This window comes from Athene cunicularia (genome assembly GCF_003259725.1).
Source record: "Athene cunicularia isolate RWA chromosome 2 unlocalized genomic scaffold, athCun1 chr2_part1, whole genome shotgun sequence".
Lineage (NCBI taxonomy): Eukaryota > Metazoa > Chordata > Aves > Strigiformes > Strigidae > Athene > Athene cunicularia.
The window spans coordinates 74,101,855-74,128,147 of NW_020799095.1; the positions used below are offsets into that span (position 1 = coordinate 74,101,855).

General features: G+C 37.7%; 1 protein-coding gene across 2 annotated transcripts in view; it reads right to left on the reverse strand.

Moving 5' to 3' along the window:
- The window catches only part of TRIO (trio Rho guanine nucleotide exchange factor), a 198,004-nt gene that overhangs the window by 43,338 nt on the left and 128,373 nt on the right, over nt 1-26,293 (reverse strand). For both annotated transcript variants that reach the window (XM_026841539.1, XM_026841540.1), the window contains exon 34: nt 25,378-25,621. In XM_026841539.1, coding sequence (XP_026697340.1) covers nt 25,378-25,621 — 244 coding nt within the window. The remainder of the gene's footprint in view (nt 1-25,377; nt 25,622-26,293) is intronic.

Sequence of the window (26,293 nt, forward strand, 5' to 3'; positions counted from 1 at the left end):
TTTAACTGAGGCAACTGCACAATTAATTTCTGCTCATCTGTTACTGAGCTGCGGGGTTTTATCATCTGCTACTTTAATTTTTGCTGCAAAACAATTTTTCCCCTGGAAATTGATAAAAATAAATCCAGTTGTAGAAATGCAGCTCTGAAACAGTGCAGCAGCTTATCTGAGAGGCTGTGTGCATCAGTCCAGAAGAGGAAGATTATGAACAGATAAGAAACAAAACCATCCATATCAATATAGATAACAGAACAACCAACCAACAGGGAGGGGAAAAAAAAAAAAAAGCAAGCAGGCATTCAGCAAGTCCTCAGCTCTATTGAAAGAAGAGAAAGCTGTGGTGGAAGGGGAGAAAAAAGTCTGCAGAAATTGCACTAGGAAGAATCACAACCTCAGACGTTATTTAAAACAAGACATGCCATGCTTCTCTGCGCAAAAGCTCAGCAATGCAGATCATCCCAACGGAAGGAATTTATCCTATGCAGATTTTAAAACATCCTCCACTATTCCAACAAAAAGGCTGCATATTAACTAAGATATTGCAACTAAGTTTGAGCAAGTAACTTTCCTTTTCTCAAAAGGAAGTAGAGAATGCACTGTTCTGCTAGCACACTTTTGAAATTGAGAATATACATATAGATAGGGAGGAAATTAGCTTCCATCACCTTATGTTAGTGATAAAAACAGTTATGAAGACAAAAACCAATCACACAGAAAATCTTAATGTAATGTTGAGCCAACATTATTACTTTTTTCTTTTACCCAGAGGTTTGAAAAAAATTTGAACAAGTATAATCTCTGCCACGTATTTACAACTGAGTGGCCTCTAGGAGAGGATGAAAGTAGATGTATTTTATTCTCTCTTTTCCAAATGCCTTCAAAAATTCCAACACATGAAAATACCTCTGAAAATATTCTCTAGTAAAACTGAGAGAATGTATGATGAGTCAATAAACATTTTGAAACACCAAGGGTAGATACTACTAATAACTGCTATGCATATCTTCAAGTATATTGGTGAAGTTCATAAATATAAAGAGACAGTCCACAGTGCTAATATTGAGTTACAGGAACAAATGATACAAAAGAAATAATGACTATCCAATTTTTTTTTGTTTAAAAACTCTAAGTTATTAGACCACTTGCATTAAAAAAAACCAAACTTGTTTCCTCTTTACCTATTGCTGTTACATGCTAACCTAAATACACGTAGTAATCCAGCAGCAATTTTAACAGTCTTTTTTTTCTTTCCCCCCATCCTCTTGATTCAAAGCAGAAGAGCTCATTAGAACAACTGGTGATTGTTTGGAGCCACAGCTTTAGCAACAGCTGTACAAACACATCAATCTCAAGCCAGGAACTCTGCCTTAAGCTTAATAGTAATATATAGTTTAGCTCTGGGTCTCTAACAGTAACTTTGGTCATTTTCTCTTTCTAAATGTTCTAGTGTTGTAGCCCTCAAAAAATAAATTAAGAAAGTAATTAAAGGAATTGAGAGGGAAGATGGACTTGCTAAAACAGTAACAAAAATAGATCCTCCAAAATTCATATAACAGAAAAAAGATGTTTCCTCCTTATCCAATTAATTGATATTAGTGATAGTGATAGCAACTAATTGTACTAACATTGCTTTGTGTTGTAAAACGTTGACCTTTTCAGTGCACATACTACTTGGAGGATTAATGAGTGGAGTCAGGCCCTTGCAGCCATGCCATTGCTTTCAGCCTCCACACCGCATAACTAGATGACTGTAGGTGATGACAGACAACTTCCTTCGAGTTCAATCCCACCTCAATAACTACATTATCAACAGCAGACTTAGATGACAGTGATTAGAAACTGAATTGCTTTAAAACTTTTTGTCTTCAGATGGAAATGTAACCTGAGCAATGCAAGGAGAGCACACATGATTTTAATAAAGGTCAGTCACACTGGAAATGTACTTTTTTTTTTTTTTTTTAAACAGACTCACAGTCATGATTGACTATCAGATAGCTATTGAATGTCATAATGCTAAACTGCTGCAGAGATGCCTTTTCAGGATTAAGTATTTTAAGGGATTAGGAAAGGGGAAGATACTCCTCCACAAATTCATCAATCTTGAATAAAAATTGAGTTAAAAGGGGAAGATAACTCCTTGATATAGATGTATTTTAAAACAAGCAAACTATAACGGAAGATGTGACATTTTATCTCAATGTGCAATTAAAATACACTGAATACTAAAACCAGAATCCATCATTGCCATGTTCGTTAACTTGATTACAGTCTCTTCAGGAACAGCATATGGACTGCTGAATTTTCTTTGGCATGATCAGCCAACATCACAGACACACAAAAAAGATACATTTTGCCATGCAACTTCTCTGTTGTTTCTATTTCCTTCAATTATTCCCAATAAAGGCTCATGAGGAAGGTGATGTCATTAACTGCCTTGTGCACCTAGTCATCTAAAACGATTCCTCGAATCATCCATCAAATATTATCTATGGGGCCACATGAGAAGGATTTGATAGGATCATGGGAGAGAGGTCCAAAATTGGTTTGGAAGTAGGAATCAAAAGGAAACAAAATGGGAAAGAAAAAGAGCAAACTTGTTTTGAAAGGCAATAAAATAGTATTCCTTTTATTTGCTTTAATTAGACAAGAAGTGGGGGGAGAGGGGGAAATCTATATCAATAATGTCTACACAATAATTACTGGTACAGTAAACTGCCTTTTAAAAGTTGTAGACGCAACTGTAAGCCTGAATTTAGGGGCAAAATAAGTTATCTGAAGGAAACAAGATAAGGAATTTAATTACTTTCGATTCCTTTTTCTATTGAAAAAAAACATTTCCTTTCATCAAGTCCTCAGCATTTCATACAATGCTCCTAGACAGCTGATCTCTATGAAGCTCTTCTTAGGGCAAACTACTCTCTATAGTTGATATGCTGGGTGGTAGGTTTTTTTTTTAACCACTCATTCAAGAAGACTGATTGGAGATGTCCAATCCCATGTTCAAATGCAAGGCAACAAAAAAAAAAAGAGGTGGTTTCATAAACATGTTTTACTATTCTCTGTGAGGGAAGCCAGCCTTTATGGGGAAGGATTGTTAACATTACTGATGTCATCTTTTCAAAGCAGGATGGAATATACTTATACCTAAATTCTGTTCTTCTCATTACCTCCACTAAAGGGGAGTCAGCACAAATCCAGATGAGCAAATTCAATGGACTGTTACAGCTGCTTGTAGCCATGTTCAAAGGCAGATTATGAACACACTGTTCATTACTAGTCTTGCAATGAGCACCTAGAGAAAACTTTCATTATGTAAGATGATAGCTCATTCTTATGCTGCTGCCTCACTTTAGTAATTAGTTTAAAATAGAGTTGTAACATAGCAAGAGGGAAATGAAGTTGAAATACGAGTTGATGCAGTTCTGCTTTGCTCAGTTTAAGCCCATCCATTCAACAGAGACTTTTGACCATGATACAAAACTGTATACATCAGATGTTTAGTTACAGGTATTCCCCCTGAGAGATGTGACAAGGAGGTAAAGAGGCAGCCACATTTTTCCTGGTATGAAATCAAACTCCACCCTTCTTTCCAAAGTTGTATCAATGTTCCTTCTGCTCTCTCTCTCTCTGGGAAGCCTTCTTGGTATTGACTACTCATTTTACCATCATCTTTTTGAAGCTAAATATAGAAGTTCTTCGCTGCTTAAAATTTTGAATGTGCTTCATTAGTGATACACAGGAATAGAGTCATCTTACCAAAAGAAAAAAAAATGCCTACATATAAACATTTTTTTCTTATTACAGAAATGGAGTTACAAGTCCTTATTACACAAAATTTGCATTAATAAACCTAACTACATTTCCTGAGAAGAACATACACTTTCCTTTTACGTTGTTCAAAAAAAAATCATCAAAACTAGGACCCAAGTAGTTGGTTTAAGAAGGAGCTAGGGCTAGCAGACCCATTTTAAATTACTCTGTTTTCATGCAGTACTTATAAAAGGTCAGTGTGGAGTACTGCAGTTGAGGGAGCAGACTTCCAAGGATCAGAGGCAGAAGGTTGCCTGGGGCTAACTCTATACATACATCTGAGCTGCACTGCTGCTCAGTCTTGGCTTATTTCACAAAGAAGGTAACCTGCCTCAGAGCTATGTGAATGAAAACATGGCATTTTCAAGTGACTGAAAAGATATATCTGAATTATAGAAAACAGAAATCAGGAGTAGTCCAGATGAAAACATGGGTAACTGAGGATCTTACCAGCTCACTCAAAGCAAAAAAACCCTGAGCCTCAAATCTTCAGGTTCACGAGTAGGGATGGCAGTTATGCAAGGACATCATGCAAGTATCGATCTTGCACAAGGTCTTACACCTGAAAACTTCTATTTTTGGAAGGTGGGTGGGAGGGAAGGGCATAGCATTTTCTACTGGATCAACTCCTTGGTCTGGCTGCCTGCATGATTGCTAGTGTTGATGCATGAGTAGCAGCTGGATCACACGTGCAAATAAGATGGCAGTACCTGATGCATAGTTCAGTTTTTACTAACCATGAAACAGCACCTTCAGCTAACTCTCTTGCAAGTCCTGTAGCCTAAGGATTTGAAAAAGTCAAGTTGCAAGAACAGTGAGGAAGGACATAGGGATTGGTAAAGTAGTACCTTTGCATATGTAACTATATAGCTGATACATAAACTCAGTTTCAGGAGGATTTTTTTTGTTGCATGCTCTTCCTGGAGATGGAAAAGCACACACAGCACATACTTAACAGCTTCCATCTGTATTCTAAAAGAATAGACTTTCAAAGTGTAGAGGTGGATCTACGCCAAGAATTACACCAACCCATTAGTAATACTGGACTCTCCCACTGCATCCTCTGAGACCAGTCCTCAGAGACCTCTTATCCTCTCTTGGACACCATTTGCTAACAATTACTCTATAGTAAAAACATCCTGTTTTATGGATGAATTATTTCTGAGGCTTGATGTACTATAAAATGTTATGAAATAGAAAAAATAAAGATAGTTTGATTCATATAAATTATTTTAAGCAATCCATTTCACATATAATAAATATATTTCTTCAAAGCCAAATGAGAACTCTCTCCACTCCTACAACCACCTTTCCACCTCCAAAACCCAGCCCCCAGATGATTAATAACTTCAGGATAAATTTCGGTTGTGTAGATTTATTCCCTGGATTTCATCCATGAGATTTGCCTCTCAAATTTCTCAAGTGGAATACAGACTCACATGATCCACTTAGGGACTGAAACACATACATCCTATTGTTTCTTCTAGCTCATAAAGGTAACTGAAAAAAGATGTTATTATTTCCAATATTCAGTTCCAGACTGAAACTGCTCAACACTCTCCAGCCAGATAACCATAAACAACTTGTGTATTTATCCACATTTGTCTCAAATGCAGAGCATTTGTAATTTACAGGAATGGGTGGAATTACCATGAGAATTGGTTTCCTCCTATCATCACTGCTGCTTTCTCCAACTGATGTCAGATAAAGGCAAAAATACAATACTTACTACTTTCAGTAGTTTCTTGCCAATTCACTCCTCAAAGAGCTAGGTTTTTTTCTGCCTAAATCTGAATGTACTTTTCCTCCTTCAGACTTCATGAATAAGTGGGGAAAAAAAAATCATTTAATTAAACAGTAAATAATTATTAATTGCACATGTAATTTAACATCTTAATGAAGAAGAAACCACTTTTTAATTCCTTAAAAATTCTTTAAGCAAAGTCAAGGCCTCGGTTAAAGTCTTCTCTAAATGAAATCATGCACTAGAGTACATTCTAAATATTCAGCTTAAATCCCAAATTGCCAGTTTTCAGTTTGCAGTGGCCAGAAATACTACAGATACAATTCTTAATCCTTCCAGTTCAAGAGATAGCATAGCTACAGTTATACTGGAGCATGCAAGCAAGCTTTGTCCCCTATTATGAAAGGCTATTGAGCCTCCTTACAACATGGGCTGTACACATGGACATCTGTTTTTAAGACACAAAGAGAACAATGAACAGTGTTTGTGAAAGCATGTATGCTTGCCAAACAAGACTTCATACACATCTATGATCTTAATTTATGGTAATAACAGAAAGCATCTCGCTAATCAGGATTGACTACACCCAGCACTTTATAAAACACGTTTCCTAAAAATTCTTTGGAAGCAAAAGCCAGACAGATCTGAGCCTGGCTAACCATTGCAGCGACAATAGTTCAAAAATGAAGCAAATGAGCTCCAGCAAAGACAGGAGAATGCAAAGCAACAAAAAGGGGAAAAGACTCATGCCATTAAAAGACCTCCAGCTAACTAGGTAGTCACAGCTCTGGGTAAGCACTTGCTGTAAAATATTTTGCTGCAAAGCATTCTGCCTGTTACTATTTGTAACTGACTCCTTTCACTCCCACATCCTTCCAAGATACTCTGTACTTGTTTACTTCTAAAAACTGGAATAATTGTTGCTTTAGGAAGTAATTGTGCAGCACTGGGGCTATGGAGCAGGTTTCTGAGAACACAGGTCTATTGCTGGGATCAGAGATGACAGCCTGCTAACATTAACTCCCTCTGGCTGCTACTCCAATGTCCCGTTATCTTTCAAGGAGCTATTGAGTTACTACCACTGACACGCAACCCTATCTTCAGATGTTCCGTATAAGATTACTTTCCTTTACAACCCCGATTTCATGTTTGTAACCCTTCTACCATCCTCCCTCTCCTCACAGTCCATCCATAATAGCAGTTTGGATACTATCAAATAACAGATTATAGCCTGCTTTTTGCGGTTTATTTTAAGTATATGCACATAGCATACAGCAACAGGTATGTAAGACTTGAATCTAGCTGCAGTTTGCATCTGAAAAGGAAGCATCCTGACAGCTGCATCAGCTCCAGACACTGAAGGTTAGCACTGTTTTGTCCTGCAGACTGTTAGGTATGAGAATCGAACTTGTTCTGCAGCAGCAGTCCAAATGCCAAGGACAAGCATTGTTTCCTGTTAAAATTACAAAGGAGGAGAGGAGAAGACCCAACAACAACAGTTTAATATGAACATCCCTACCCTTACCTCTGTACTCCCCCAGTTGAGACTGAAACAGCACCGCTTGCATCCACACTACATTTCAGAATCAATGATGTCTCTAAATAAACTTCACACAGACCAATTTATTTTCCAACAGCCTTTTCTTTTCAAGCTGTATTCCCCAAAACATTACTTCTGAACAATAATTTAACAGAAATGATAGATATTAAAACAATGTATGATTTTTTGGTTTAGCAGCAACATTCTAAGAAAATTTCTGCAAAGCTCTTAAAACAAATTATTACCATTAATAACATTTCACAGAGCAAGAGTTAGCATTTCTCATTTCCACAGTTCAACTAAAAAAACCCCAAATAGAACATGCATTTTACATGCTTTTTCTGAAAGAGCTTACTGTACAGCATCCCACTAGTTTACAGAGCAGATTCATTCCATAACTGCTCCCCTTCCCATACAGGTCCTTTCTGACATACTCTGCATCTTCTGACTGGGGTCAGAGGGAGGGGAGAGCAGAAGCAGAGAGCAAAGGAGAAAAGAAAGCATCCTACTAAACTATGACTTGAAAACATCCCCAAACCAACCAACCAAGCCTCCTCCCCCAGCCCATTATATATCCCTACTGCACATATTTGTACCTAAATCCAGGATCCAGTATTTACAGCCGCTCGGCTGTCCGTTGCTGCAGCAGGTAGGATTTACTGAATGAAGCGATCCCAGAGTGTCAATCTGTTTAATCCTGTTTGGCATGGTGAGGAGTCAGCTGTTCCGATACCCACAGTTTACAAATAACCTACTCGCCCGCACCCCAGGGATGTGTTACAGCTTCTCCTGAAGATGTTCACCCAGATAACATTACAAGCAATGCCATCAGGTTGAAGAAGACGTTATTATCTTTTCAGTTTGGTTTAGCCCCCTGCCCTGCCGTCAGAGCAGCTCCTCTCTTCTAAGGATGCTCTCCTCTGACTCACTGAGCACAGTTCCAGTCTTTAAATTCACATGTGGGAATAGCCAGATGCAGTAGATTACACTCTACCGTAACTACTCTAATTGAGGCTCAAGATGATCTTAAAAAATGCAGCAAACCAGCTACTTTTCCTCTCAGCCTTCAGAAAAGATGCAGTCTAGCACCTCTACAAAGCATTATAGTAACTGAAATACAAAAAATCAATCTTTAATACCTCATTTTATTTTAAAGTGTATAGTTAGTTTCTAATGCTTTACCTAAAGCCATACATACAAAAAAGGACATTTTGTGGTCAGCTAAACCATGTAGCACTTGCCCTCGAACTTCCATTTTCCTGTACCAAACAGCTTCTTCCCATACCTTCAGCTTCTCTTGAGCCTTATTCGTGAAAAATAACAAAAAAAACCCCAACACCCCACTAAAAAAAAATCCACACCTTTTGATAAATTCATTTAAGATCTCACCCTGGTTTAAACTGCAGTTCAGATCTTTTTACCTCTAAACTCATATTCTGCAAGATATATTTCTAGCTCATCAAGCTGTCTTCCTGTTCAGTAAACTGAAACCGTATTTTATTTTTTTATCTATGCATTCTTCACCTAGCATGCCACACAAGCATTTGTCCATAAATATTTATTTATGGTTTGGGATTTTTTTAGCAAAACATACCTAGGAAAAATGTTTGGTTTCTTCCCCCGAACACTTTATCATCTAATTTTAAAGGACATACAAAAAAGCTACATTCACTAGATAAACAGCTAAAGACACTAGATAAACTTGCGAAAGCAAGGATCAAATTTCTGTAAAAATAGAAATGAAATGCTTTCATCATATTGTCATGAAAAGTGTCTTAAAATGAGATTGAACAAACAGTACTGTAAAACACACAAGCATGTAGTGGGAAAGAAGAAAATAGAGCAGTTGAGGGGGTTGCCAATGATAATAGTATAAATCCATGTAACGCAAGAATAAACAGGAATTTTATGTGGAGCTGATAGCATATTGGGTCCCAGAGTCAAAGGCTTATCATTAGCGCTTAATACCAGTTGGGTACACACACGTTTTCTTGTTTGCACTATTGAAGAGTTGTGCTCACCCTCCACCTGAGACTAAGGTTTGCTTTTTTCATATTCCTTAAGGAAAGGCACACTGAACTCTGAATTGGTTTCTCCTTTGTAGCCTCCTGTACTGAAACCATTAATTCCAATGCCTCAGCATTTTTCTTCTGACCCAATACAACTTTCAAATGACACTGAATTCCTAAGGGGGGTGGGGGTGGGGGGGTGAAAGGCAGGAGAAGAAAATCCCCCCATCTTTCTTCAGGATAAGTGATCTTTATATTTTGCCACCTACAGTGAGACTTCCACTAAGGCTAGTTTATTCTTCATGAAATTGTAGAACATCTGAAAATGATTCTAGTTTCTAGTTAAGAAAAAAAAAATAAATGAAACAATCCCTTTCCTCTACTCCCCAACAGTTCCCACGCACATCGAGCATACTAAAGAACATCCAGTCATCCTTCTTGTAGTTAAACTCTCACATCTTTAATTAATATTTAGAAAAAGTTAGCGAAGTTATCAATATTGCTTTGAAATCGTGATTTCTGTATGTAAGACAGCTTCTGACTAAACCAGCAAAATTTATACATAAAACTGTTCTTGGGTTTGTTTTTTTAACTGCATGTAGACTGACCTTAATAACACCAATAATATATGCAGGAAGAGATCTAAAATGCTCTGAGAACCACATCATTTGCAGCTTGCCATTTCAAAAAGTTCTTCCATTCCTACTCAAATCAAACACCATTATTTTTAGGTTTTGCTTTGGGCCTTTTTTCTTCTGAAGACAAATCTGACAAGTAAATCAAGGTGATGGGGGAAAGAGAATGGCCACAAGAACCACTACATAAAGCATATTTCACAGGTTATATGGTTAAGAAGGAAGGATCACAGATAGACAGCTGTCTTTGATGTATACAATTGTTGTAAAAAGCAGTTGTTCCACAGAAACACTGCAGTGGAGACAGCAAGACTCCACATGAACATGCTACAGAGTGACTGTGGACATTAAGTAAGAATTTGATTGAAACAACAGCTACAGCTTTCTTATGGTCTAAGACAGAAAGATCAAACCCATAACTTCACCTACCAAAGTATAAGGAAGAGGGAGATGACTTCTATATCACAAAAACATTTCATAATTTAAGATTCAGGGACCATTATTTAGTACCACTATAATCTTAGATTAGAAGCAAACACACCTCAAGATGTATCATAATTCTCAATTTCCATTTGAGACAGTGGCTTGTATCAATATATGTAACTTTAAGCCCAAACAAGCAGCCTATTAATGCCTTTCTATGGTTTACTTCAGGCTCTACCACAAAGTTCTCTTTGTCCTTCAACTCTGTCAGGTCTTCTGTATTGCAGAGCCCTATCCTGCATTAGCTCTCCCTGTCTGCTAAACAGCTCTCCCTGCAGCTCCTTGCACCAGCAATCTTTTGTAGAAACTCATCCTTGGTAATAACAAACTAGCCAGGTAATCTTAATTCTGCAGGCAAGAATACATCTACATGGAGAACACCTTTAGGCAAAACCACAGCTGGGCACAGAGCACAAGCTCAACCCAGCCCAAGCTGGACTGCATGGCACATTGCACAGCAGCCCTGAGCTGCCTCTCCCTTCATCTGCTGCTTAAGTATTTGTAGACCCCAGCACAATGGGACAACAAACTCTGATCGAATTAAGAAAGAAAAAAAAAACATATACTGACCCATTCCATTTGACAGCACTTAAAATAGTATTTTATTTTCAAGACAAAATTAACTGTTTCTTTTTTCTCTTTAGCTGTGTAAAGCAGAAATGAGTTTTCTTGACTATACATTTTGTATAATTTCCTTTAAAAAAAGCAGACAGTGATCAGATTCATTTCTGAAAGCAAAGTACTGATGAAAGGCCCTTCAGATACTAGCAATTTAAGACATTTCTCAGTTAAACCTGTGACAAAATAACTGTCCAGGTAAAAATTTTGTCAGTGGCTATTTCTGGAAGATTTTAAAACCCCAGATAAGAGCCCTCTCACTTTTAAGATACATTTTGTAAGAAAGACTACGACCCAGTGACTAAACAAAGAAACTAAAAAAAACCCCAAACCACCAATTAGAAAGAGCACTGTATACCCTCAGTAAATAAAGTAGCACATGGATTGTATGATACATGTAAATGAAGCATCACATGCCTGTATCTATTTGTACAGGGAAGGAATGGGATCAACTTCCTGCAATTAATCTTGGGGCTCACTGATGGATAATGTCAGACTGCCAAAACAATTTTAACATTGTGCCAGCTCACCCCAGCACAGAAGTAACAGTTCATCAGTCTTTGCCATTGACAGCCAACAAATTGGCTTGCTACAGCTTCTCACAGGTACCAGCTCTTAACTGCAGCATCTGCAATCACTGTTTGCCACTGTATTAACCTCCCTATGGAAGTGCTACCTCATCTGAAGGCACTATTACTAGTCTTGCAAGTAAGAAGAAATATTTATCCCTTCTTTCATTTCAGAGGACAACTTAAGTTAAACTGACTGCAATTCTCATATTCCAAGACATTAGCATGATAATAGAAATTACAACTTAGCTTATATTAAAACAAGGATAAACAGCATTCCAACTTAGCCTTCATAAGGCCCTATTACATTTTACACCATCTTGAGAAAAACAAGCAGAACAAGAAAGGGAAGCTAACAAAATGCAGAAATTTCATTTGTAAACATATATTTTGAATTGCCTCAAAGCCTGAAAAAGAAGCCAAAGAGCCAACCTTTTTTCCTTAATATCCACCTTCTGTGAAAAAAAAAAAAGTTTCAAAGATTATGGCATCAAGAAAAAACAGCTTCAAAATTCAATTTTGTTCTCAAGCAAAACTAAAACTGTCTTTTTCTCTGGAATCTTCCCCATTGTGTTCCAGACATTCCATTTAAAAAAGTAATTAATGTATTTTTAAATCAGTACTACAAAGTTATTTTTAAAATTCTTGTTCATCTTAAGATTAGAGAAGTATATACAAGATAATTGAAATTAATAGAAGAGTGAATTAATTATTCAGTTTTGCCAGCATCTAGATGTCATGATTTTAAAACCATTTTTAAGTGATCTATGAGACAAATGCTTTCATCACTTAGAAGTGCACAGTTCTTAGGATTTTGAGTCATGTTTCTGCATGTTGAAAAGATTCAGACTTTACAAAACTGTGCAGGACCGAAGACCGCCCAGACCTAGGAGCCTAAGTTAAATATGAAAATTCTTGAACTAAATTAACATTGCACAACCAATAGGAATTTTATTTACAACATGCATTTCCCATTAAAAAAAAAAAAAAAAAAAAAAAAAAAAAAGCAGGTAGACTCTGCATACAAACGTCATCTTTGGAAAGTTAGACCCTCTGCCTCACACCAGAATAACACAACCAAGAAACTGCAGAACATCAGAAATGCATCAATAAAGAAAACTGAGGTTGAATCTTCAAAGGTGAGCTCCCCACGCTATGATGAAAATTCTGAAAAGAGCCTGATTTTGACTTTTCCTCAGTATACAATGTGTCCACAGTTTAACTGCTTGGAGCACAGCTGCGCCACTAGGATCTGGTTTCTTCAGCTCCACACACAAAGATCATCCTGTTCCCAAAAAACAGCCTCGCTGCTCCTCAGTCTCACAGATAACACTGCCAGTCTGCAAGGAGCGGAATCATTACAACAGTGGCTCTTTGGACTTACATTCAGTGTGCTGCTTCCTGTTCTTTACTATCAGTGCTTCCAGCTGCCAGAGACACTTTAAACTGAATCACTCAGAAACTGTATTTTGCAATGAATTGTGCGAACATCCGTAATTTGAGATTTCCAAGAATTCCTTTCAAAATACTGGGGTGTTTCAATTAAAAAAACCCAACAAAACAACAAAACACCCAAACCAACAACCACCTCTAACAAAACATGCAGGCTATCTAATTAGCTGCCAAACTTGTAGAAAGTATTTTATGATTACAGGGAAAGAGGTATTTTTCAGCTGGGTGATTAATAACCTTCTCTTCTACATCCTGGGTAAAGCATTTGTCAAGAGCAACTGATATCAAGACACTTAAGTACTCGGGCTTTAATTAAAAATATTGGGAAATGAACCATTTATCTAAGCATTCAGTGACCAAGGCTAGGATCTAAACAAGTCCCTCCTGTCTCCAGCTTTTCAGAACATGCCCTAGCTGTGGCTCATGCCTGCAGCAAGTCAAAATATCAAAAAGCACATGACATCATAAACTCTCTCCCATTGTAATAATTTGGATATTATTTTCTTGAGTTTTTAATTTTGATCAGTGCTGTAGCCAAGGAATTGGAGCCTGTATACCACTCCCAAGAATGAAGAGGCCTTTCAAAGAAATGATGAGATGTTCAGTGTCCCTGGTCTTCTGTTTATCTGGAAAAGCTTTGGGAAAATTCTGATTCCTCAACACAGTCACCACTGCAGCATGCCAAATAATCTTGAAGGATCCCAGCCACTGTCAGCAAAACCACAACAAACCAGCTTCAGATAATTCAAACAAAATCTTTTGGATGAGTGTAGGAATGTTGTTCCACATACATTCACTACTTAGCAAGGGGTGGGAGGAGAGAAGAAACATGCCATGCCTTCCCTCTACATTAGAGAAAACACAAAGTATTCCAAGCGAGAAATACTTGCTGTCCTAATGAGACATACTGAAGAAACACTAATTTTTGACATTAATTTTACTATCCAAGTTCTCCTTCATCATCCTTTTTCTTCTTCATTTGAATTTCCTGATGTAGTTCCTGAACCATTCTACCACACCCTTTTCTCTTCCCTTCCCACTCCAAAGAAAAAAGGAATTGGCCTGTTAGCGTGAAAAAAAATCTGGTCAAAACAAGGTTTAATTTTCCAAACCTCTTGTAACTGCACGTACAGGAATTAGGATTATTTTCAACATAAATCTCTTTGCTAATTATGTTAACAAGAAATGCATGAAGTCAAAGACAAAAAAGGTAAGAATATATTCATCATAAGTGTTCAGAATAGTGAATTACATTCTTGACTTAAAATCCATTTCTTTTAGTTCACTTAAAAGGAAAATGAACAGTTCTAGTAACCAAACTAGGTCATTAAAAATAAAATAAATGGTTTTAAAATTGAGCACATATTCCCTGTAAGAAATACTGATGCTGAAGATCCATACGTATGCATCTGGAGTAACTGCTTCAGCAAGCTGGGAGGGCTACCTTCTGATACTGACCAAAACACTTTTCTTATTCCCCTCCTGCTAAATTTGAATTATACAAATGCATTTTGGTTAGTTACAAAGGATGACATCAAGACTTCTCCTCTTTATGTCTCTTCCAGTACTGCCTACCAGAAGTCATGTCCATGTTAACAGAACAGGTTAGTCACGCAGCACTGCTAGGTATGGCAGATGGAGACCAGCCATGACCCAACACCCTGCCTGCTTCTGGAAACAGGAAAGGCACACCAGCACGGAAAGCACCTGTCTGGATTTCAAACATTAACATTTAACACACACAAAAAAAAAACCCTTATGTACTTTCACAGCTTCCTTTATTATATTAAAAGAGACTTTAGCAAAATGAAGAACCCCCCATAATTCCTCTGACATACATCTAACAGGAGAGCAAAATCAGAAATAGGCATCTCTCTCTCTCTCAGCCTGGATTTCACATGCTGCATTTTTGTAAATTATAAACAAAGATTTGTTACTAAATAGATTTAAGTATATTTGGAGGCTAGCTTTGCCACAGGGAGAAGAAAAAGAAGGGAGCAAATAATCCACAGGACAGGGGTTTATTATCCTACATTGCCTGTCAGATGTCAAAACACAGAAATACTAGAAAACATGTACTGCCAAACAATTCCACAATTATGAGTGCTTCTGCATTGCAATTAACATTTTTTCTATCTACTATGGATTTTAGATGTAGAATAATATAGTCCCGAGAAAGATCTTTGGGTTACACAGCACATGGTTTACATCCATTTAAAAGAAAGTTAGCTCTGAATCAAAAAATGATCAGTCACACAGTTCAGAAGACTGAAAAGGGTATACTGTCTATAAATTACATAGTCACCACTTAACTAGAGCTGTGAATATGCAGTTACGAAATAGCTGCTCTAATTCCCTGCTTTAAATACTTCAGAAAGCTACTACACTCAGTTAAGACAACAATGTTCCTTTAGGACAGCAATTAAAATTCAGGTGCAGGAAATTTTTTTAATTTCCACAAAATTTTTTGCAATTTTCTTTTTCCCAGTAATTCCTTCTGAACAAAGCATACCATCATGGTGGAAGTTTTAGATTGCTAATAATGTTAACTTCCTGAAGCATGCAAAAAAACCGAAACAAACTCTATCCTCATACACGTCTCTTGCTGACAAAAATATGAGGTTAGTGTTCTTAAGAAGTTAGACTTTTCCAGAAGGTAACACTGTCTTTCAAAAGCTCACAACCTGATAACACAGTGCTATCTCCTTTTGCAATTTATAATAGCGTTTTGCTTTACAAAAATTATAAAATGCTTCTACATGAAAGATGAGACCGTCAAAATAGATAAAGTACCTTTCAAATAAAAATCATTACAGAAATGTAAATGCTTGTCATCACTTCAACAACTTCAGTAACAGAGTAAGACTATGTTATTCCACAAACAACAAAGGAAGATAGTAAGATACTATTTACTTCAGTTCTGAGGACTGTAATCTTAGCACAGTCTTATGAAGATGATACAAGCAAGCACTGGATCCTGTTGTCTGGGTTTTCACTTTACCAAGCAACCAGGACACACAGAGGACACAGCAGGTACCTCCAGGGTACAATCTGTTGTAAGCACCTTTTCTTTAGATGTTACTCTGAATCTGTAACCAGAGCTCTGAGTCAGTGATTTCCAAACTGATTCTGGTATGACTGCATTTAGTCCTGCCAAATCTTTAGGATGAAAGGATAAACTCACCTAAGCCTGTTCTACTAAATCAACCAGCATTTAGAGTGCGTGTATTTTGTTACCCTTGAGACAATGAGAGTAGGCAGCAGAAAACACACTAGGACGGACCACAAGCAAGTCAGGCCATGATAAATAAACTCTTTAAAATAGATTAGCTACTGACATAAAAATTTTAAGACATGTGAGTAACATGGTTTTCACCAATCAAGCTTTTCTGTTTAATAGTGTCTAAAGCATACTTAATCCAGTCAGTTATTTGGGTTTTTGTGGCGTTTTTTGTTCCTGTTTTCTTTTTTAAAAACCCTTTCACTTAATATACTTTTTTTTGCTAGTGAGTGCTGCTTGCTTTCTTATTATCTTTCAGAATCTTTTTTATCACTACAAATTCCCTACATTTAACATTTCTAAGAATCCTCTCCTAATATTTATAAGGGGAAGGCAACAGCTTGAACTTAGACCTTGACAAACTCTTTTACTTCCATGTCCCTTAAGCTTTTCTGTAGAAAGCAATAGATGGTCATTCAGCTTTACTAGTCCCTCTTTCCAGGTGGCTTCCCTGGCAGCTTTTCGTTCAGCATATATGCAGGTTCTTACATGCAACTAGATTTCCCTAGACTCTGTGTTCCAGGAATCTCTGTATCACTGATACTTTAAAGCCTATATTAGCAAATGAACATATGCCTAATAGGGCTATGATTACGCCCAGTACACTGAAACAAGAATAACTAGTACCTTTCATGAGCAGAAATACTTCTTTACAATTCCCTTCTGTTTCTTACATGGAATTAATGTATTTTCGGGAAAGATCTTAAGCATTTCTGATATCCCCACAAACACTAAGGGGAGTCCAAGACTCCAGAAAACACTTAGAACATAACAAGTCCATGCTGGCAATTCTAACTTTCAGCATAGGATCACAGGATAACTCAAACTGAAAGTGGTCTCAAAAAACCATACAGTCCAACCTCATGCTCTAAAGAATGGATCAGTTAGGAGATCAGACCAGATTATGTGGGGCTTCGTCCAGTCTGCTCTTGAAAACCTGAAGTACTTTTAACTGCTTCTTGTAACAGGGACTATTTCTGCTGCAGCATAAATGGTTAACATACAGTAGTTCAGGCACAGCTGGCTTATGACCACAGGGAAAATGACTACAGGATTCTGGCTATCAAGGACAACTTGATAACAAGCTTACCTTTATGATTATGCCTGCTTGTCAATTATGTAAATGTCTTCTATTGCTACAGGGGTTAACCATTATACATACTTCCTAGAAAATGCATACTGTAAATTTCTGAAAAGTCTCAAGAGTTCTTTTCCCAGGATCATGAAATGTTTTTACAGTGCTATTTGCTCATCACAACAGATTCTTTTATTCAGTTTGCTCTAAGAATTGCATCACTTATTTGCGTAACTTCCATGTTAGAGAATAATTAATTTAAGTTCAATAGTTGTCCCAGATACAGAAAAATATCTTGCTATTTGTACTCGACTCAAATCTAGGAGAAAACACAAATTGGAACTACACCTGTATCAGTGAACATGCACTCAAAATAGCAGCAAAACAATGTGAAATGAAGCAGTGATTTGAAACCAATACCAACAATTTCAGAGAATTCAAGGGCATCTGTAAAAAAGCTTCTAATAGAATTGTGTTAAACGTGATGCAACGTTTCTGGTTTAGCACGCACAACAGAGACTTTGATTTTCTTTGATTTCAGGAAAAGTGAAATGTAGTCAATGGGACATGAACTTTCAGCAGCCTTTTCACAAAACCAGAATTGGAGGAAGGCAAATGCTAAATCCTGCTACTTCCATCTGCAGGCAGTGATGATGACAGAGGATGTGATGCAATGTGACAATGTCCTGAAATGTGCACAAGAACACCAGCTCTAGCCTGTTCCTCAACAATTTTCTCCTCTCCACTAAACACAGGACCCATAAACGCTCCTCCCAACACCAAGTTTAAGAATATAAGCCACAGCAGCAGAAGTGCCAGAAAAATAGAGTCGGAAAAAGAACAGAAGACCTTGTGGACACAGTCAATATTATACTGCTCTGTGACAAGGAAAACTCATCAGATGGTCCTTGGAAATGAACAGCCACAACAGCTACAGAGAAGTAAGTATCATAGAATCAAAGAATCATCTAGGTTGTAAAAGACCTTGAAGATCATCTAGTCCAGCCACTAATCTAACACTGACCGTTCTCAACTACACCACATCCCTAAGTGCTATATCAACCTGATACACCAATAGCTCCTTGTCATCTGTCATGAATAAGACAGTTACCACACATCTATGTCAACTCCATGGCTCTAGGAGCACTCTCTTGTCCAAATAATTGTCCCTAGCTCCACTCTTCCTGTCCATCACCACCTTGACAAGCTACTTATTGAAGTGGAAGAGAGATTCTTTGGATTGCTCTGAGGTGCTCTTTGGAGCATCAGCTTTGAAGATTTACTTAATCCAAAGCAAAATATGGGTAACAAAGACACCTTCAAGAAGTAATTCTCAACATTGAAGCAACTTTTTCAACAGTCTGTTGCACCTGAAAAGGGACAGTTGATGAAAATAAACATGACTCCAGGATGATTTTCTTCAATTGCAACATATGAACAAAATTTGCAGGATATGATTTTAGTTTGTTCTGCCTTGGTCAGAAAAAGAAACTGCTGTTGGGGAAAGGCTAATTGCAAGCAAAATAACAACTCTCTTGGGAAATCTAAAGCCATCACAATCACTGGTTTATATCCATCTTTACCTCCCAAAGATCAGCTGTGCAAATACATCTGTTCTGAAGCAGATACTTTTTACACACTGATTTCCTTTCCAACTACAATATATAAGAAAACATATTTGGCAGCTGTCTGGGACCAAAAGTACATTCAAGCCAGTATTATAAAATTTCTTCTTTTTCTCAGCTGTTTTACCGAGCTCCCAAGCAGGGCAAAAAGCTTTCATTACCTATTTACAAAATTTCCAGAGACAAATTAACTACATAATTATGCCCACAAATACAGTCAGCATGAGAAATACAGATATATCTGACAGGTCTTCCTGAGTTTGGGTTATGATAAAAGAATAATGCAGGAGTTAAAGGCAGGTTTTTGCAGAAGTCAACCCTATGATGTTTCAGAGCACGTATAAACTTGATTTTGGGAGAATTCTTCTAGAAATGCAAATTGTGAGTTTCACTGAATCTCCTTATCTAGTTTAGGACTGCACCATGCTGAGGAAGCAATTCATATAGACTCCACTGTTTATTTAAGGCTGAATTAGAATTTGGCTATTAACTCTGACCATCTGATATAGTTTGGTTATAAAGCTCAATGCAAAGATTATGATCTAATGGACCACAGTCAATTGCTGACATTTTATTTGAGTTTACTTTTGCTCAAACCATGTTTTTAACTGCAAACAACTAAAACCTCAAGGTAGGAGAGTCAGGATAGAGAATTCTTGTTTTACTTTATACTGCAGCTATTTTATTTACCTGGACTAAAGCATGAGAACATATTTGAAAAACCACACATACATACAAAACCTAAATTCAAACTATCTTTGCTGCTATTAAACTAGTAATGCTTTTTATCAAGATATTTGTGATTAATGGAAATTTATGATTTATTAGGCTTTCAAAACAACTAATAATTGTGTAGCTGAACTTCAGCTCTGCAACTCTGTTCAAGATCAAATCTGCGTGAAAAATAAGTTGAACTGACACTGCAACACAGCTTTTAAAATTTTTTGCTTATTTAGATGAGCGGATTGTGAAATACAGCTGACTGCTCAGCTTTGCCCCCCATGAGCTCCTCAAGGCTTTCTATAAACTGGTTATCTGGATGGGTGGCCTGTTATTTGGAAATTTTATGAGGAGGTAATTGATTCATCAAGAATCAGAATTCATAGATTAACATTTAGTGTCTTGTACAACTGCAACATACTCCTCGATACCACTTTCTGCATGTGATTGTGTCCAGCTGTGTAGCAGAAGCACACACATTTCTATATGGTGCCCTGGTAAGTACAGTCCTCACCTTGCCACGTGGCTCTAAGGCAACAAGACAAAGCAAGTACCTACTTACTGCTTGGACTTAACTTTCCCAGCTGGCCTGGGCTGTAACTCATTTCCTGCAGCTGCAAACTCTGTCAGACAGTCTCACAGGCAAGCGCTCTGGCTCTGAGCCACGGGTGGGGATCCTTTTTCCTTATGCATGGCCCATGCTTTGCTTGCTTGCAGTCTCACAACAGCAAATCGTCCCCTTCTATAGCCTCCGTCTGCTTGTAAGCAAACAACTGCTGCCCAAGTCATCCTTCTTTTCTACTACAAACAGGCGGTCCTCCTTCAATTATTCCAACTGGATCTCCATTTTAAGTGATCAAATTCTGCTGCGGCTGCTATCCAAAGCTTCCTCTTCCTGCATAACAGTATTTGGACTCAACATGGAAACACTCCAGTTCTTAAGCATAACTTTCAAAGCTCTTGATCATACGTAAGACTTTTTATCTTTACTCTCTCCTCTTCCCCTTTCATCTAAAATTAATACTCTGAATAGGTGGTGTCCACTTGTGTGACAGCAAGCTTACTTAATGTAACAAATTCAAGACTGTTTCATCCCATTCTGTGGCCTCAACTATAAAATGTCTCTCTTTCCTGGGGAAGTATCTCTAGATCACCTGTGATATTTTCCTTAATTCCTGAATAGCAATTCAAGTAAGATCTCTGACACCTGCCACGCCTGTCCTATACCACTCCTTCCCATCTTGAAGGTGTAGAGAAGGGCTTACTACACAGCTCTTTAAACAAATTTGACAACCTTTGTCTTGAAAACCATCAAGTGTTCAATCCTCCTTATTATGGTAGATCATTTGAGAGATACTACAGGGTTTTTTTTAAAAAAGACTGCTGAAATAACTTTTCTCTGTTTATGGCACCAGTCAAGGGCTGGATCCTGAGAGTAAAATCAAAAGCCAGTGTTCAGTATTGCAGTGGTGTGTGGTATGTCACCATGTTAGTAAGACATCACATACCTTTCAGATCTGAACAAACCTATATAGATACCTGGATTACAAGAATGTATAGTACAGGCAGACACTGTACCTCCAGGTAAACAAAAGATCTCTGTGGCCAGGTGTTGAACCAAACATATAGTTACAGAAAAACCCCATAACTTAAAAGACGACATGTAAATATAAGCCTTATAAGCAAAGGCTTGTTGAAGCCTTTGTAGGTCTCCAAACAGTAGCACCTACAGGAAGGGTATGGAGGACTATCACAAATTTTTCAGACTTCAGATGTACTTACAAAGTTGGAAAAGACACTGAACTTGTGATCTAAACAGGCAAGATATTCACAATTTTAAACACCTGCCAATTTTTCCTGAGTTTACAAGTTCAATTTTATTATACTGAATCCTGTCCCCTGCCTTTTACCCAAAGCTGTGGTTGTAAATGCCCTACAAATGAAGGAAGGAGAACTGCACATATAGAAAGGATGTACCACAGAACAAAAAGAAACCCTTGTTAAAAAAAAGAAGCACCAAATAAAACAGGAACATTCTCCCCCACACTCACTAACATGTGAAGAATCACAGGAAAAAAAATTGTTGCCTTATGTATTGCTTGTGAAAAACATGTTCTTCCAAAGCTAGTAATTTATATTTTGTGGAGTGCACCAACTGTTATTCAACCTCTTCACTACCCACTTGTTTGTCTTTTTTCTGCATTATAAAAGGGATTGAGATTTTTTTTTAAATGTATTCATCTGTAAACTGCATGTCAAATTGATTAAATGACCCAAATAACTTACAAAAATAGATTTGATATCCAGCAGAGCAAGCAAGAGGTCTGGAACCTGCAATCAACTCTCCCCCTAAATGACTATCCACCTAGGGAAAGTCTTTATTCCGTGTAACACTTTCCCACACTCTTAACAAAATGTTCGTTATTTTAACTACTATAAATTTTTTGAGATTGAAGATACTGTAAAAATGCTTTTTTTTTTTTTTTTTTTTTTTTTTTTTAAATTTTTCTTTTAACCCATTGGTAGTGATTAGATATTTAAAGTAATACACACTCTTAGAGGACAAGTAACATCTACACTTGTAGGCAAGTTATGAGTAATTTTCGGGGCTGTCTTCTAACATGAGACTAAAACATTACATTTCATGGTTGACATATGTGGACAGACAAGGAACGACCAAGACCAGCTGTCAGAACTAGGCTTCACTGAACATACTTTCTACTTTAATAATCTTTCATGTTAGCCTACTTTGGATAATAATTTCAGATTATTTAAGGCACTAAATATCACCCAACACTTCTGTACTCAGTGATGAAATGTGATTTTACACAACTTAAGAACCAGCTGTAGATTAGAAGAGGTTTGTTATTTCAAAACTTGGAAGCTCACTTCACCTCTGAAATACTGTGGCTTTCCAACTTGTTTAGTTGGCAAATGGTATTGATAAACACTGTTGAAAAGATCAAAATTTTAGGGTACAAAGATACTGAAGGGAGTGCAAAACTCTCTGCTTCATCAAACCATTTGTATAGGCTAAGCACTCAACATCCAAGCAGCCACCCCCACCACTTCTGATGGTGATCACTTCCTTTTTTCCTTTGGAATTACATAAAACCTCTTTCTCCCTGAGCCTCTCGCAACAGCTTGCTATGCCAGACATGCACAAATTCCAGACTAGTGTCTACTGCATGTGGCTTAGCCCACGAACCTGTACAGAATTACTTGACCTTGAGTACTGCAAGCCTGACATATGACATGTATTTTCAGAACTAAAAAATCCAGAGGGCAATATCCTTCTTTGTTAAATCATTCGAAAATGCTGAAAGTTTTACTGTATTATGGTCAAAAAGAGAAAAGGAACCCCCCCCCCTGTATTAAAGACTGAAGTTGCAGAATTGAGCACTTGAAATCTAGGAAATACATTTAAAGTTGTCCACCCAAGTACACGAACTGCCTTAAATTATGTGTCATTCACTTTTTCTTCATTATGGGGGTTGTGTGTTTTGTTTGTTTTGTTGGAATTCATACCTCAATCAATGCTCACAATAAACAGTTCTGAGAAAATCATCTAATTGTTTTTCCAGTCTTCTGATTAGCATACTCCCCAATGTCTTATTTAAAGATCTGTAATCAAATGCAGCACTTAAGAATGAATAATTGCTTTGTGGGATTGTCTGAGGTACTTTTCTCTATGGGGGGGGGAATAAAATCAAAGCACTCCACTAATTTTACTTAATTTTTGTAATCTCTCTGTGAAATGAACACTTATGAACCTCTTTCAAGCAATACAAAGTTGAGGTAGAGACTGAACTCAAACGTATCCAGTGGTTTCAAGTACCCAGTCTAAAGTTGTTTGGTTTTTTTCTTTTTTTTCCCCATCCCCCGATACTTAATATTATATAATAAATTCGCAAGTTCAAGACAGTTCACACTGACTTCAGTCACAGTCACATGCACAGGAAACGTTACAAATCAAACATCCAGCTCCTAAACCTGACACTCAGTAATGTGGGAATAAACAATTAGCAGCTGCTTCTTATCAGCTGGGGTTTAGATGGCATGCTTTAACATCCCACAGGAAGCCTGTGGCAGAGGCAGGGACAAAAGTCACTTCTGAGGCTGCATTCAACCCTTCAAATTATGCTTATTCTAGCAATGGCCTTCTCTTCAGTTTTTCAGATCCTTATTCAGATAATTAATGCTCTTCATTTCAAAGCAACATGTTGAACAGAAACTAAAGCAACTTTACAACGTGCTGCCCCATTTTCCCCAAACACACACTAAAGGAAAAAAAGCAACGCAGGTTACATCCACCAGTTTGATTAATAAAAGTAACCTCTCAAAGACAAAACCAGCTCTGTCTCTCCCTCAGGAGTCTGACAGGCTCAATGTTCTTCATATAACATGTATTGTCCACTACAATCTGCCTCTCCTAATAAAATTCTCTGCGTTCGAAGGTGAAGTCCCCTAGCTCCAAAGGAAACTGGATTTATCAATTCTGTGGGTGTTGCTAAAAAAAAATAAATATCCTGTTGACATTTCCATGATTTCACTCCCTAGTCAAAGGAAGAAATGTTTCAGTGATACCTAATGACATTTTGCAATTTTTTCTTCAAGACAACTGCAAACTTTCTCTATCCACATTGTTTGTTATAGGACACAAGAGGACAAAAATATATTGCAACTATACAGTTCAATCCTTCAGACCCACCCTCCCAATCACCCATCATTCAGGAAGTTCTTGCTGTGCATGCTCCTAATATAAGAAACACAAACTCTTCCATCTTTTAGACAAGCATGTTTATAGAGTGTGTGAAAAAAATGGGAAAAATTGTAATGTGATAGCTGGAATGGACTGAATAATTGAAAAATTCGAGGTTATATTTATGAAAGACTGTCCAAAACCAGAGTTTTGTCTTTTGGAAAACAAGTTTTCCCCAACACCACTTTCCTGGTAATCTTTTTACTTCCAATAACAAACTTCTTGAAATGCATCTTCTCCACCAGCATGTGATGAAACACCTTCTAATGAACTGGGCTTTTTTTAAATTCACATTTCTTTCTGTTCACAGGCTAAAAACTCAAGTAGTTTCAAATGAAGCAAGCAACCAAGCAGTTTCTCTAATGATGAACTACTCTGTGTCCCTGGGGAGTTTACAGAGCCAAAGGAGTACATAGCACACCAAAACCTTAAAAACTTTCAAAGAATTATCAGATTTTTCTTGCACCCTTTAGGGGCACATTCTTTCATGCATCTGAAAAAACAAAGTAAGATTTCAGAGCTGCTCTGGGAAAAAGGGATGAGTGTGCCACTGCTACCCTGGAAAACTCAGTTAAGTAAAATATAGTAGTTCAAATAGCCAATTCCTGTGTCAGGGCATATGGACACGTGTATTTACCTTTTCCATTGCTGAGTCTGATCCTGTCATGCCTTCTTACTGTAGGGTTTCTCAAGAACCATTGATAATACACACTGGAGATTTTCTTCCCTCCCCCCTTTGAACACACGACAGGTATAGATTTTCTTATCACCGCAACTTGATCTAACATGATACATAACTCTGTACACCAAGACACATATAATTTGCTTAAATCTCTTCCCTGTCTTCAGCCACATTTTCACTTAACATTGAGAACTGCTGACTGTTTATCTTGGAATGGACAGGGTGGCTGCTGATTGCTAAAAGCACTGCGTTTTATCTAATTAAAAACTAGAAACCAAAACAGTACAAGAACAAAGTTCCCATTTGCACAGTACTCTCTATTACCTAAAACTCACGCTGCTGCCAACTAAACTTTGTTTCCATCATTTCTTACCTTTGTGGTTAAAAATCCCTTCCATCTCCATACTACTGCGGGAGTGAGCGATGCAGAGGGACCCGCAGGGGACCAGGCCTTCTGCAGCTGGGGACCGATCCGTGGTTCGAACCAGACACCAGTCGGGCTTGTCATGGGGCCTCTCCAGGACCTCCACTGTCTGCCCACGGCGGATTGTCAGCTCATTACTGTTGCAGGCGGTGAAGTCGTGGATTACCACCGTCAGCTCGCACCCACCAGACAACTGTGAGGGGAAAAACAAGAGGAGAAGCCAGATGAATGCTCGTTATCAAACCATCCGTCATGCACCGTTACCTATTTAGGATTCCTGGCAGGATTCGTATTTTGGATGAGATAGCAAGCTTCTGGGACTTTCCACATCAAGAAGAGATCATTTCAAAATCAGGCAGTTCTGGCGTTTTAGAACAGATTTCTAACTCTGCTTGTCTCTGCCTATGTTCAAAGCACACCGGCTGTGACAAGGCTGGGCGGAGGATTTAAGCGGTTTTTCTTGCTAGACTGCTCCTTACCCTGAAAGCTGAAGTAGCAGTCACTTCAGAATATATTTTATGGGTGATAATTTGCAATAAAAAGACAGATATTACTAAATACAGTCACTCATGAGCTTTGTTATCTTGCAAATTCAAGGCAGAAAGAGGAACCTTTTTTGAATGAGCTTACTGCCTTATTCCCACCCCACTCACAGTTTACATAGACAGGTCACAAAATCATCCAGGAAACACCATACGTAATTATAAAAATCAGCATGAGGTTCTTCACATAAGATTCCCAAATACTTAACTATTTGATAGAAAATCCACATGGGCTTACAACTTTCGCATTTTTGCTTTCCCAAATAAAAACCCACAAACTTGAACTAAAAGCATGAAAGTTCTGGGTTTTCCTCCCCCCCCCC